Source organism: Pongo pygmaeus, chromosome 5, assembly GCF_028885625.2.
Source record: "Pongo pygmaeus isolate AG05252 chromosome 5, NHGRI_mPonPyg2-v2.0_pri, whole genome shotgun sequence".
NCBI classification, from domain to species: Eukaryota; Metazoa; Chordata; class Mammalia; order Primates; family Hominidae; genus Pongo; species Pongo pygmaeus.
In genome coordinates this window covers 119,380,476-119,396,341 of record NC_072378.2, presented here as the reverse complement: position 1 = coordinate 119,396,341, position 15,866 = coordinate 119,380,476, and the positions used below count along the sequence as shown (strand labels likewise).

Here is a 15,866-nt window from a genome sequence, read left to right as displayed (position 1 = left end):
GAGATTTGTCACGTTGCTTAAATAGGAAACCAAAGGCTGCCAGGACACACTGTGACACACTGACTTAACACTGCGAAATACTGCAATTTAATCGTTTAAAGGAGCTGTATACTTTTAATCCTCAAAATGTTAATCCAGCACACACTTTGAAGTATCGTTTATAAATAAAGGTGTATGCTAAGCCTAAACATAGGCAAGGCTTATTGGTAGTTACCAGTCTTTAATCAATGGTTTTGAAAAGTCTCATGTTGCTTCTAACAAAGCCATTGATTAAAGATAAAGTATCGTTATCATGTGTTAGTAATGGAGCAGTTGTTATTTACATTGGATTTTAGTGAAACAGTTGATATTAAACAGAAATATTGCATTGGTATGTAGTGGGCAGTTATTAAAGCTTGCTTGATTCTCATGTATGATAATAGTCCCGTACCCCTGGCTCATAATTCACTAAGTAGAAAGCTGATACAGAGTTTGGAGGAATAGCTAGCAAAAGAGTAATCTCTGATTGTAGAGATCGGAGAATTGTCCTTTTAAAAACAAAAACTATTACACTTTGAGTTCACTCTGAAAATCAAACACTCAGAATAGAATTTAAATATGTCTGATAAGTTCTTTTCCAAGAAATATTTTTCCATTTGATGCAATCAATCAGGTTTGTCATGCTGTATAGAATCATAAGATAATAATTAAGGAGAATTCTAATACAAGTGTGACTCTAAATAAACATCATAAGGCTTGAAGGTCCAAAGAAACAATTTATCTGTTCCTCAGGGAAAGCTTGCATCTCGATATAGCTCCTCAAGCAAAAGGAAACTGGCTGAATCCGTTCCAAAACTTAAATTTGTTATTTTCATTGTCAAGCCTGTTATTTCACTTAGTGAAATCTATTAAAATACATCATCGTATAGCTAATTTTGGTGAATAAGTTGCCTATAAAAATATCAAATTTCAGAGTTGTTTAAAGTGCTGTCTTGTCTAGTGTGAAGAGGTTGGTCTTTCAGGTACTCATTTGGAAACAGATTTTGAAGCGTTCATTTTCTCTGTTGCCTAGATGGGGTTAGATACTTCTTGTCCATGATCTCATGATATGTTGATTTGGAAGAAGCCTTTCTTTGCAGAGAGATGGAGCATGATCTTAGGATTGGAGGAGGGAAGCATACAAAATAATTTATAAATTAGACTCTCTTTTTTATGTTAGCAGTCTTTATCACTTTATCTCATAAATTTACATACATGTATAGTAAATGAGTAGACAAAAATATACAGAAAAGGGATAAATTTAAGGTGGAAGTTATCAATCTCAAACACCCAAGGCAATAATGGAGATTAGTACTGAGGCATAATTTTTTCATGATTCGTAATACTCATCTCTTGATTTTAGGTGTAAATTTAGGCATACCATATATTTTGTTCAGTTTATAGATGAATCTGGTTTAGTGTGTTCTTCTATTCAGTGGTCATTGCTATAAGTAAATCAAAATGAAAGAACAGTTTCACCAATTCTGATTTTTTTATTGGTTGGTCTTAACCAAAAATTTCCAATCTCCTCTTGCTTATCAGTTGACATTAACTAATAGGTACATGGAGTTTAAATAAAAGACGGGATGTACTTCTTAAACTGCCACTCACGTAAGACTGTGTACTAGAAGCCACTGAATACATGGGGCATACTGGAATGCAATCTTAAAGATTTAAAGGGGAAGCTAATTTTATTTTAAAACAAACTCAGGTAGACTGCAAAATTCACATTAATTGTTAGGATAAATCTCACAAGATTTAGTGTTACAGGCTGGTTTGTCTACCTACTGTCTTCTGCCTGCTCCAGATACCCCCTCTGTCATTAGGGTAAGTTGGTAGAAAACTTTTAGAACATCATGACTATTAATAAGAATGTATTCATTTAAATTTATTATTTTAATGGAAATTAGAATCAGAAGTTTATAAAAATGGCCTGAGACCCTCATTTGTAGAAATTCACTTTTGAAAATCCAGATTTCATACAAAATATATCAAGCTCCAAAGGAAGTTGGTCAACTTCTATATTTCAAAAGACGATTTTTAAGCCCTTGAGAAATAAGACCTCATGTGGGCCAAAGAAGATGAGTATTTATGATTCCAAAGTTTCTGATTTTCCAACGACCCTGGGAAGGTAGGTTTTAGTTCGTTTAGGCTGAGCTGCACAGTGGTAGTGGCAACAGCTGTCTATTGAGTGTCTGTTGAGTGCGTTACCAGCTATTGTGTACATTGCTTTACATCATGGAGGAATGCATTGTCCCTTTCTACATATAACAAAACCAAGACTCAGAATAAATTAGTTATCTGGGACCTCAAACTCAGATGGCTTCCAAATCAGCCTTCAATCCCAGGTCTTTCTGATTTCTGCAGGATAGCCAACCAATTTGGTGTGGTGGGAGAATTTTTATCTTCTTAGTCCTTTTCATCTACAAATCTGTAAAGAGTGAACTAAAGGGTCTAAATTTCAATCTTTTGGCCTAAAAACATAATACAACCTAGAATATTGAAAGAGACCTCAAATTAAGGTTTCTAAATTATTTAAACTCAACTTTGAAAAGGAGAGAGAAAGAATTACATGTTGGAAATTTGAATGTGGTTCTGGTTTTCAAACAGAGAAGATGGTGACTTGAGAACTAGTGATGGTGGTGGTGTGGTGTTCCAGAGCAAGATTTATTAAAGACAAGGATATAGCAGTCACTGGGATCCTTCCTGGATTAACTAAGAAACCAGATTTGCTTCTTAAACAGGCTCACTGGACAGACTATTAGATGCATGAAATCCAAAGCCATAGCAAGTGACCTTGAGTATGGCACCTTGCAGGGTCATTTCTCAATATCGTACAGTACAAGATAAATAGAATTTAGGTTTTAGAATATGTAATTGGATCAATAACTGGTTGAATAACTGCATCCAACAGTTGATTGATGTCTAGCTGAAGATATATTTCTGGCGGTGTTTGACATGACTCAGACCTCCACCTTGCAATAATTTTTATCAGATGTCTATATAAAGGTCCTGATTATCCAAAATTTTCACAGGAGGAAGAGAAAATGCATTATGTCAAGAACCTATAGCCAGAATAAGAATATAAGATCATCTTAACAGTCTTCAACAGGCAAAAATGTGGGAAACTGTTATCAAGTTTAAAAACTGAAAAACACAAGTACTAATGGAAAGGAATATGATTTGAGGGTTTAAGTTTATTATATTTTATTATTAGATATTATTACTCTTAAACATAGGAAACGTAGTCACGTGAACCAAACTAAATACATGGACTATCTTCGCTTTTCCTTATCAGTAATTTTGTAGAATATTAAAGCCTTTGCCAATATTTATGTAAAACTCATTCAGAGTGACAGACCTCAAAGTTAAATTACACCTATATATAGTACTTTTAATCATGTTATATCAGGTGCACATTACAAATTATAAAATACAGTTAAACACACCAGTCTTATTTTGTGATGTTTTTGCCTAACTTTGACTTAGTAATTCTGTCTCCTAACTTGTTTTCATAATTGTCCTTTTATAGGAATTTTGTTGAATTTTTTTAACTTAAGCAATTACTTGGCTTTAATTGTTAGATTCTTAAACCTTTTTACAGAGGGCATGTAAGGATAAAATTAATACATATCTCCTTTTTTTTCTGGAAATATTTTATCCCACTAAAACATAGACTCAAGTGAGCTTGAGGACCTTATCAGTCCTTATTGCCATTTCCCTATCACCTAGGACAGGGTCTGGCACATAGTAGTTGCTTAATAAATGCTTGTTAAAGGAAATAATATCTCATGATTTTGACTAAGTTTATTTGCCAGATATTGACTCCATATATTATAAATTGCTGTGAGTCCCATGATTATTAGTGAATGGTTTGATGTTAGGCAAAAGTGAACAACTACTCAGTAGGCCCAATGAACATGAAAAGAAGCTAACTAAAGCTTGAAACGTACTTTATAATCTAAATAGTAGGTTAGCTATTCTAACTTACCTAGTAACAGAATGTAAGACAGATCTATTTACTAATCAAGTATAAAATATTAGCAGTAATTACTAATTATATGACCATGAATAAAGAGACTTGGTGCATTATCATGTGAGGTATATAGAAGTCAGAATAGCAGAGCCCTGAATCAGGAGTCACAGTACTCAAGTTCAAATCCTGCTTCTACCAATTATTGTCTGAACTTCAAAAAGTCCCATTAACCACTGTAAGTCTCAGCTTCAACATTTTAAAATGGACATAAGAATAGTAATTAATTCATAAGGTCATTGTGAGGACTAAAGAGTCTATATAAAGACATTAGCACAGCACCTGGCATGTTGTAAATAATAAAAGCAAGCTATTATTGATGTCAATAAGGGCTATTTCAGCATGGTATAGCATACATGATTATTATCATGTCCTTTATGCGAAGGTGAAATATCTTCTCAGAGATGAGAAGAACAATCCCAAGCCACAGGCAAAAAGTTGGAAACCAGCACTAGAACCCAGGTCCTCAGACTTCATATCCTATTTGCAGTCCAGTTGTGCATCATGATGAAAAGATTCCTAGACTAATGTTGAAGTACCAGCCTAAGTATAGGCTGAATAGCCTTTCAGGAAGAAAAAGCAGACAAATGAATAAAATAAAGGAGAATGCAGAACAGAAAAAAAAAAATGCCCTGGCCCCGTTGCGTTTATACAAATAGAGAATATCAAATATTGTATCTGCTGTTGAAGAGAGAGGAAAGAGCTTTATTTGACAAATATTTTTATAATTTTGTTTAGGAGTCAAAATTATTTTTATCTATTGCATTAGTCCGTTTTCACACTGCTGATAAAGACATACCTGAGACTGGGAAGAAAAAGAGGTTTAATGGACTTAACAGTTTCACATGGCTGGGGAGGCCTCACAATCATGGCGGAAGGCTAGGAGCAAGTCATAACTTAACATGGATGGCAACAGGCAAAGAGAGAAAGAGCTTGTGCAGGGAAACTCCCTTTTTAAAACCATCAGATCTCGTGAGACTTATTCACTATCACAAGAACAGCACAGGAAAGACCCCTCCCCATGATTCAGTTATCTCCCACCGGGTCCATCCCACAACATGTGTGAATTATGTGAGCTACAAGATGAGATTTGGGTGGGGACACAGAGAGAAACCATATCATTTATTTTAAGTATGTTTTTTCCTTTATTTTTAAAAATTGTCTTAAAATGATTGTACATATTTTGGGGGTCCGTTAGTGATGTTTCGATACATATAATGCACAGTGATATTTAATACCTTAATTTTAAAAGGGAGAACATTTCCCCCTGTATATAAACTTCTCTGGGCAAGCATAAGATTTGAACAAAATTTAAGTATTTAGTGTAATTTATCACAATAATGGTTTTCTGAATTGTGTACTATCATCATGTTTGAATTTTTTTTTTCCATAGAATGCTGAAATTTCTGTCTTTGAAGTAAATATACGCTTTGTTGGTGGACTACTGTCAGCCTACTATCTGTCTGGAGAAGAGGTAAGATGAAAGTGGTATATAAATGTGAATTATAACGTGTCTTAAACTACATTTTTGGTAAAATATGCCATTCGTGACATATATTTAGAAGGAATCTATGGAATTTTTATATTTCAATGAAGCTGTAGCTTACACTGAATTTCTTATAATATGTACTAATTAAATGAGCAAGCTGGGAAAGTTTGGCAGAACATATCGTCAGGGAATGTTAAGTAATGCCTTTAGAAACTGGCTCTATTATGTTATGTATGGTGTGATTATAGCTACAAATTATATGTGCCTATGGACAAATTAAAGAAGTTTAGTGTAGTGGCAGGCTTGTGGATGAATTTTTTTCTTTGAGAATTATTTTAATGTTAATACAAATAAAAACTTTTTTAAATGAATAAAGCCTGGCAAGTAAGATATAAAAATTGTAGTTTTTATGTAATTAAGGGGGTGAGACACTTAGCTACCAAGTAAACAGTCTTTAAAGGCCAGCATCCCTGTATCAAGTGCTTTGGAGCTCTTCCTGAGTCAAGGCTTCATTAATTATCCACTGCTTGGAGCAAAGCAGGAATTTTAAGTTTAGCTGCCTTTTATTGGTAGATTAAGAAAGGATTTTTGTATCATCCTCATAAAGGGCACTGATGCTATTTTCTTGAAAGGTTTTGGACAACTTTATGAATATCGTTAAGTGTCCACTAAGGGTTGTTGGAATGGGCCTCATCTTTAATGTTGACAGTGTTAAATGTTGACATTATGGAAAAACTGTCACGTATTTCAGTTGCACGTCAATCAGATTTGAGTTAGCCTCAGCATTCCAGCTGGGGAAAGAGTAGATCTTACCCAATGCAGTATTTCATGTATTGCTATGCTCCTTCAAACAGATTTAAGCAGAGCAATAAATGTTTAATGAGAAGCTGCTTGACTTTGTTCCTGTCTCTCAAGTACTTTCTTAACCAAAACATACAACCCTCACAATCTTACATTTCCTCTCTGTTTAGATTTTATTCTACCTTAGAGCTTTTCAGAGTATATAGATGACTTCTGTATTCGTCTATATCTCTCCTGTTTTAGTGTTAAATGTTGTTCACTGTGAACTCTGTTACCTTCTCAGCCAGGGTAGTGTGATCCCCTGGTCTATTATGCCTCTTCCTCCCTTTTTTCGGTTTTTCCACTACCAAATAACTTCATTTGTTCAGTTCAGTTTAGGGTATACTAAGGATTAAGCCAAAACCAAAAAACCCCAAAACCCTATATTTTTAAAAAGTTATGTTTAAAATTAATTAATGTTATTTTAGTTAACAGGTTTCTGTTTTTAGAATACTTGTCCTTGAGTATCCAATGCCAGGATGTTCTCATTGCTTTGGACAGGATATACTAAGATGACCTTGGTTTTAACTTTTTCCATAATTTATGTGGAGGTGAGACAATTTGGAAGAAATAAGGATGGCATCCTTTTGTGTCTGGGCTCAATTAGGATAATAAAGCATACAAAGAAAAACACCTATGTATCTATTCTAAATATACATCATGTTTGATTAGGATACTTTTTCACTCAGTGTTTTAAGTTTACATACATATGTGTTTCTATATATGTGTATACTTGATATGTATATATATAATTATAATACCCACAGATATTATAGTTTGCCTATAGATAAAATAATTTGCCTAAGACTTTGTAAGGATATTTTTTAATTCTGTATAGTGAACTTTAGTAAACAAATGGCTACAAAGAACACTTCCATTGCAAATAACTATTCTTTCAGTCTGTTTTGTCCTTATCACTATACAAACATGTTATTATTACATGTAGGTTTTCTGTATTTTAATTTTTATGATAAAATACATAAAAGATTTTTTTCTTCTATTTTTGTATCTGTAGAGTGCTTTAGTTATAGGGACCCATATTCTTAGCATGTTTTTTTTTTCTTACAGTTTCCAGAATGTTGAACAGTTAGATTATTTTCAGTATCTTTTTATTTTGAATAATATTGCTATAATCAATGAATATTTATTCTCTGAAGTGGTGTTGGCAAGTGAGAAGTGATTAATACTGAATTGTTTTAACATCATCACTTGCCTATTTCTCCCAGTTACTTAGACCCTGACAATTGATTTTCATTTGATGAATGCATTCAGGGAATTGGCCATTAGGAATGTGATCCAGAAAATTTTTTACCCCAGGTCTGTTCTTGAGCTATTTGTATTCATATCAAAATTTTTTTAAATGAGCATTCATTTAATAGAACACCAACATAGCAAATTATGAATAAGTTGGTTTTAAATAGTTGATAAAGTTTTATACCACACACTTTTTACATAGATCAGACAATTTACTAATGTGTCTAGGACAATTCATCTTTCTGTGTATCTCATAGAGGGACTTTTAAACCACCATAATTTAACATTCTGATTTCATCACTGAGGCTCAGGAGTATTTTAAGAACAAATCACCATCAGAAGTAGATAGACCCCACATTGATATCAGCTCAAGATTCTTAAATTTATATGCAAAAGCAGGAGAAGAAGTACCACTGATTTGTGATACGTGTTTCAGGAAAGTTACAGTTAGAAACACTGAACAATAGTTAAGAATCCCACCAGAAGTCTAAGCTACCAAAAAAATAATAGAAACATGAAGTACCTGTAGTAAACTTTGATTACAGGCACATATTCAAAAATTTGAAACCTCCTAGCTCAGTTAAAATATTTTGTAGCACCATAAAAAAGTCAAGCATCAATATTTTCAAATGCTATGTAAGAAACTCAACCACAAGAATTACAAACAGATAGGATGGAGATAAGATGAATATTAAATAGGAAGGATCAGTATTAAAAATAAATTTAAAAGGTAGCACTGCTCTATTATAAGCTGGAAGGGAGCTAAAATTCTCACTGGAGATAGTAAATATAGCAGCATCTAGAATATGATTACCCAAAATATGTTCTAAAGACCACTAGTTTCTTTTGATATGGCAGGATAAATCTGTGTCTGTATACATACTAAAAATAAGTTTGGGAAGAGCTACATCCTGTATTCTTTCTTGGAAATTCAGAATGTACAAAAAAAGAAGTGAATTAACTTTTATTTATCCTTGCATTTTCCACACTTACTTAACAATAGCCTTCCTCTATTAAAAAAACAAAGTGACATCTGCTAACAGTAAATTAGAATTATTTTTCAGAACAAATTTTGGAAATACTACTACAGAATAAGAATAAAGCAAAGATGATATTGAAATTGACAAGTGCAAAACGTGTAAAATATGACATTGCAAGAGAAGATGACAGATGTAGAAAAGAATTTGTGAATATACCATGTAACATTATTTGTTTTACAACAGAAACCAATAGCTATATTGAGCAGAAAGTGAATGTAATAGGACATAGAAATGTTACAAAATCAAAGAGAGGGCTGAAGAGCAACTTGGAACAAAAAGTGTCAAGTTGGCGTAGGGGGTCTCTCATAGCTGTACTATCACCTTGGGACACCCTGCAATTGGTAACATGGACTATTTCTTCCACCCTTCTGTTACTCTACTCAAGACACAAAGTCCCTGGAGAAAGAGGCTAATTGTCAGAGTTTCAGTTACATGCAGCCTCTTTGGGGATCTTGGAGAATGAAAAAGGATATGATGGAAGTCTTCCGCAAAGTTTGGATTATACCCCGTGAAGACTGAGTACTATAAGGAAGTATAGATAATTCCCGAACAGGAAATTGAGGCCCTGTGAGAAGGGTAGGGAGATAGGACGTGTGGGAGCCAACAATAAGATTTCACCCACTATGGTGAATATAAATATGGCAGAGAAAATAGACAAACCACATGGAAACTGACAATTGAATAAGATGTCTGAAAAAATTTAATCTGATTTGCAAAACTATTTTGTAAGCTAAGAGACGACATTTAGAATAGACCAGAGTATTTAATCCTCAAAGAAAACATTCTGCCAGTACATTTTAAGTTTGTAAAATAGAAAAACAGTAGCCAACTCCTGGAAGCCAAAATGATTAAGAACTAGCTTTCAAAGAAAAAAGGTGAGGAAGACATCTTATCCAAGACTGGTAAAAGACACAGAATGGGTTTTTACAGTAGATGAGTTTACTATGATAACCTTTCATTTTGAAGGTAGCAAAAGGATTTTTCTTCAGATTCCGCCTAAAAGTTATCCACTGCTGCAAACAGCAGTACGAAATATTGCTGAAAGAGATTTACTCAATAAGTATAATACTGCCAAATTTTAAGACTAACAAGGAGGAAACATGGAGGGGAGTAGGATTGTGGAGTAGGGAGGAGAGAGAGAAGAATAAGAATAAGAATGTCAGTTTACAGTTTATGTATTTGCTTTTTCATAATAGGGTTAAGACATACGGAGTATTTGGGGAGTTAGAAATTGATTTTTTAGAGTTTAGTTATGGATAATCATAAAAATGTTTAGAAATTCTCTAGAAAATTAGGATATATGACTGGTTACCTTTCAAACTCAATGTCTGCCACAATTCATTAGAAAGTGAGTCATCTCCCAGACTGTCTGTCTCCTGCCTCATTCTGTAAAAAAAATCAGAGTGCCAGAAAATGTGTATGATTCAAACAGAGCTGTGGAAAAATGGAGAATAAAGTTAGGGCATATTAAAGTTTCAGATAAGGTTAGCACATAGCAGTGTATTCTGCCAGTTTGTAAATCATCTGGGCTTTGGATGGAAATGTATCTTCAGGTTTCCTAGTGACCAGAGCAAAGAATGGAAGAGAATTAACAGCAATCTGGTTTGCTATTTTTATGAATACAAAAAATTTGATACCATAAAATAACCCACATATATTGCTTATATTGAATTTTCCGTAAAAGGTAGAAATATGTGGTATAAACAAGAAAAATCCAGCAATACATTTGGATCCACCAGAAATACGTTAGCACCCTCCCAAATCCTGCCTAAATTCTAAATTATAAAAATTGAGCTCAGATTTATCCTGCTCTCTTATATATGGAAAGAATTTTAATTATGATCTCTAATTAGGTAGATTTAAATCCAGAAAGCAGAGATATCAACAAAAGGCCTAACTGGGAAAAAAAAAAAAAAAAGAATTGAAAACAGTGATCACAATACCTTAAAATAAAAATATACGTTAATCCCATACAATGAAGAAATAACAGCTATGCAATACAGTTAAAAGGAGAATTGAAATAGTGGTACAGTGAAATTAAAAATTAGGTAATCGATACAGTTTGGATGTGTGTCCCCTCCAAATCTCATACTGAAATGTGATCCCCAGTGTTAAAGATGGGGTCTAATGAGAGGTGTTTGGTTCATGGGGCCAGATCCCTTATGAATGGCATGGTGCCTTCCTCCAGGGTAATGAGTGAGTTCTCACTCTATTAGTGACAGCAAGGTCTGGTTGTTAAAAAGAATCTGGCCGGACATGGTGGCTCATGCCTGTAATCCCACCACTTGGGGAGACTGAGGCAGGGGGATCACTTGAGCCTCAGGTATTTGAGACAAGTCCAGGCAATAAAAGCCAGATTCTGTCTCTACTTAAACAAAACAAAAAAAAAAAGTCTGCTACCTCCTTTCCCTTCCCCCTGTCTCCCTTGCTCCCCCTCTGGCCATGTATGACACCTGCTCCCTCTTCACCTTATGCCATGATTGTAGGTTTCCTGAGGGCCCCACCAGAAGCAGATACTGGTATTATGCTGCTTCTACCATCTGCAGAACCATAAGCCAAAATAAACCTCTTTTCTTTATAAATTACCCAGCCTCAGGTATTCCTTTATAGCAACACAAAACAGACTAATATAGTAATTAAATTCTTTGCAATATTTTTCATATGCTATAGACAATGAAAATTTTAGGAAAATATGTACATCATACCTCCAATCAAAATATAACATTAGAAATGTACACATATTTAAAATGGTAAAACTACTTGAGAATTTTAAAATCTCTCAAATAACTAGATCAAGGAATGAGTATATAATATTAGACTACTTAACAACTACAGTATAAGCATCACATTAAATTTGTTGGAAAGCAGCAAGAGTTATACTTAAAAAAATACATAGCTCCAAAGGTCTGCATTAAGAAAAAATAAATATGTGGTTAAGTCTATATTTCATTAATTTAGGGAAAAAAACAAAAAGACATATCAAAAATAAGAATATAAATAGATTGCAAAATGAAAGAAAAGCTGATAAAGCTTTCTCTGCCCCTTCTCAACAGCGTCCTTATTGAGACAGTCTTCTGGGAAAGACCTTGAGAGCAGTAAGAACCATGTTGTTCACTTACTAAGAGACAGAAGGTTTTGATGACCGTGAGTTTGAGTGGCCCCCTCAGCAGGAAGACACTTTCTAGACAGTGTCCTCACCTGTACAGAGCGGCACATGGAAACGGTGCTTATCAGATTGGGCGGTGATTGGGATAAAGCCATGAGAGATGTGCTCCAGATCACAATCACTATTTGGAAGAAATCAAGAATCTCTTCAGCAGATATTGGATGAGTGCCAACTACATGTCAGACACTGCTCATGGCCTCGAGATATGCCTGAGATAAAATAGCCCCCAATCCCTGGCCTTGTGGAGCTTACATTTTAGTGATTAAATGTAGCTCATAAACCAAAACTGGAAAACTTGATGAGACCTGTAAGAAAAAAAGTTGATGTTCTGGTTGGTCGGTTTTGTTATTGGAATGACAGGCCAGTACACAGGGAGAAAACCGACAGTGATGTTCTTCCAACTGACCTTCATACTGCCAGCATCTCCCGTCTTCAGTCTCTTCCCCACTGTGGCACTAAGGAAAGTTGTCATCACTCCACACAGTCTTCTTGCAAACCACCACTGGTCCATGTGGCCTTAAAAGTTGAGTCGTTTTGATTTGGCCTCCAAAGCCTTTGTAATTCAGCCTCAGCCTACCTTTTCTGGTTCCCTTCATAACAGTCCTCATGGACCTTCCACTGTATAACAGACCCTTTTTCTTCCAAAAAACGCACCAAGCACATCTGTGTACTTCTTATATCTGCATTCCCTCTACCTAGAATGGCTTTCACCCTGCTCCTTCCACCCGCCAAGATAGACACACCCCTCTGAGGCCCTCCCTGGCTGCACAACACAAAGACACCCCACCACCTCCCTTTTCACGTCCTTTCCTGCATTCTCTGCATACGCTACTATTATAGTTCATTGTTTATGGCTCTGTGAGCCCTCTCACCTACTCACTCCCTTTTCCCCAGTAGGATTTGTACAACTCAAAAATAAAAATGATGTTTCTGCTGTTTTCATATCCTCATGCTTAGCACTGTATGCTTGGCACTAGAAAACATTTAGTAAATGTTTAGTCATTTAGTCATTGGCTAAAACTCTTCAACAGGTTTTCTGTGACCTTTACTTTTTAAAACCCCAACAGAAAATTCTTCCAGTGACTTTTAAAGTAAAATCTGTACATGGATAATATAAATAAGCAACTAGCCTGGAAGGCTTGGGGTAGGAGACGGGAAGGAGAAAATGTAATGTAGTAAGGTGATTGACAATATACATGATCTCTAACCACAAATAGCCTCTGTGGCTCCACCTTCAACCCCCCACCAGCTAGCAAAACATCTTCCTTTTTGTCTGTTCTGTACATCCTGATTCTCTGAAAAAGAAAGTTTTGAAAATCAGCTGGAGATTATTTGTAGATTATATCATTACTAAATACAGTAGGTCATTTATTGTAGACCTTTAAAATAGATTTGACATAGAGCATTCTGAAATTATAAACCTAAGAAGAAATTATAAAAAGTAAATGTGAAAGTGATTCTACAAGGTATATATATGGTCCTTAATTTGAGGAAACTATCTAAAACTTAATGACACATTTATGCCAATTTCCTAGAAAGGAACAATTTTAAATATTTATCAGGTGATACTGATTGTTATATTAATGTAATTATATAATTATGTAATTATTGTATATTAATGTGTTTGACCCTATGATTTCTTAGAGGTTTAGATTTAGCCTTACATATATGTTAAATATTAATTTACTATTTGGCATTATTGAAATTTTTATAAGAAAGGAATATAGAATACTGAATAGCTAATATTTTCATTTAAAAGTTTAATTCAGTAAAACAGAATTATAATTTTGCTTATTATATTTATAATTAAATTTCCATGGTTAATGAGTTATAGCTGTTACACATTGACTATTCCATTATGATTGGTAAATTTAATTTGTACTTTAAAAGGAATATAGGAGTGTACAGAGTTGATTCAAAAACAACACATACTTTAGTCAAAAGAAATTACTACTTTTTCTTGTCCTAGAGTGAATTACAGAAGTCATACCTACCCCTTAACTCGGATTTGTTCTGTTTGTCCCTCTGCATAAGCGCTATCTTGCACTGATCATTGTTTTTGAAAGCATAGTTTTATAAGCTGTAAAAATTTTATCTCCACAATTCATGAGCACTTTTCTACATTTCACTAGTAATCCCAGCCCTAAAACTTATTTATACTTTTAAATAAGTATACTTTTAAATAAGTATAAATAAGTTTTGTTTTAAACTTATTGTGTAAATGGTAGAAGCTGGCCTAGCCCTTGATCTCATTGCCAAGTGAGTGCTTGAAACCTAACAGAAAGGGAAAGTCAGAAAATTCTGTTGTTTTGTTTTGTTTTGTTTTGTTTTGTTTGTTTTCTGAGACAGAGTCTTGCTCTGCCGCCCAGGCTGGAGTGCAGTGGTGCGATCTCGGCTCACTTCACTGCATCCTCCTCCTCTCAGGTTCAAGCAATTCTCCTGCCTCAGCCTCCCGAATAGCTGGGATTACAGGCTCCCGCCACCATGCCCGGCTAATTTTTTGTGTGTGTTTTTAGTAGAGATGGGGTTTCACCATGTTGGCCAGGCTGGTCTCTATCTCTTGACCTCATGATCCACCCGCCTCGGCCTCTCAAAGTGCTGGGATTACAGGTATGAGCCACCGCACCTGGCCAGATTTAGTTGTTTTTTAATGAAATATTTTTATGCCTTTTAGTTTAGCATAGTTCCCTACACATAGCAGCAAACTGCAAATTCACATCAGTGAGAAATAGACCTGTGTTATCATTCAGCAACAGCCTGAAATCTCAGTGGATTAAGACAGCATGTTCTACCTTCACTCTGCTTCTCATCATCCTTCCTTCAGAGTCCAACCTGCTGCAGCAGCTGCCATCTAGGTCATTTCTAGTTGTCGTGGGGAAGAGGGAATGGTGGCAAAAGAGATTCTGGCAAATCCCACACTGGCTTTTAATGCACTTGTCTGAAAGACCCATGTTACTTCAGCTTACATTTCATTGGCCAGAGCAAGTCATAGGGCCACTGCAACTTAAAGGGGTGAAGAGGTGGTGATGAACAGCATTCATGACCACCGCAGCGACCACTGACTTGGGTTAGACTGTGTAGCCCTCTTGACTGCCCAGAGTAGCAGAAGATAAGAATTACTGAGAAGATAACTTTGTCAAGAGTCCCCAAACTGGAGCCAGCCAGTCTCACTGGAAAAAGCCTTCCATAAAGTGGCACCAAAGTAGTAAGGGTGACGAGTGTGACTTGGGATACGAATCTTCACTAACACACATCTTCACTAAATTTTCAAGTAAAAAGCACTTGTTTACAAAGTTTCCCCTCTCCTGAAAATACCTTCTACTCTGTAGGCTTCTCCCCGGCCTTCCAGATTTGAAACAGTAAAGTTGACAGACAGACATATACTGCCCTCTATACCACCACTGCTGTTGTCTGTGGTGGGAGCCAGTTGCTTTTTGGCAGCGGCCTGCCATGTTGCCTTGGATGTTAAAGACCTAGTGCTTTTCCTTCCACCACTTTTTCTTTAAGTGCTTACTAGGTCAGTCACTTCTCACTTTTCAAAAGCCTAATGAAAGAGATGAGGTAATATGTTCTATTTTGATTTATATTGAATCATTTTATAATTCATAATGACTGTTGAAACCAATACTTCAAATCATTTTTATTGCTTCAGTCATATTGACATAGATTTCTAACACAGATTTTTGCCTGTGAGTGAATGTTTTTCAACAAAAGTTGTTTTTTCCAGGAATGTTCTTGCAAATTATTTTTCTTTCAAATTGTGATCTCCTTTAGAAGGGTATATAAGATAGCTGTAGCAATAAATTTAAAATTTAATAGGGCTCGCAGAAAATGCCTCAGAATTGTGATAATTTACCATCTGGTAATTTCATTCATTAAGTGAATCAGCAGATGCTTATTGAATACCTGCTTTGAGGCACTGCAGTTGGTGCTGCAGAAACAACAGTGAATAAGAGAAACACAGTCCCCATTGACAAATGTTAATTCAAATATTAATTTCACAACAACCCTATAAAGTAGGAGTAG

At 35.1% G+C, this 15,866-nt stretch overlaps 1 protein-coding gene across 3 annotated transcripts in view; it reads left to right on the top strand.

Annotated features, from left to right (window-relative positions):
• The window catches only part of MAN1A1 (mannosidase alpha class 1A member 1), a 184,454-nt gene that overhangs the window by 60,528 nt on the left and 108,060 nt on the right, over positions 1 to 15,866 (top strand). For all 3 annotated transcript variants that reach the window (XM_054490356.2, XM_054490357.2, XM_063666540.1), the window contains exon 5: positions 5,445 to 5,525. In XM_054490356.2, coding sequence (XP_054346331.2) covers positions 5,445 to 5,525 — 81 coding nt within the window. The remainder of the gene's footprint in view (positions 1 to 5,444; positions 5,526 to 15,866) is intronic.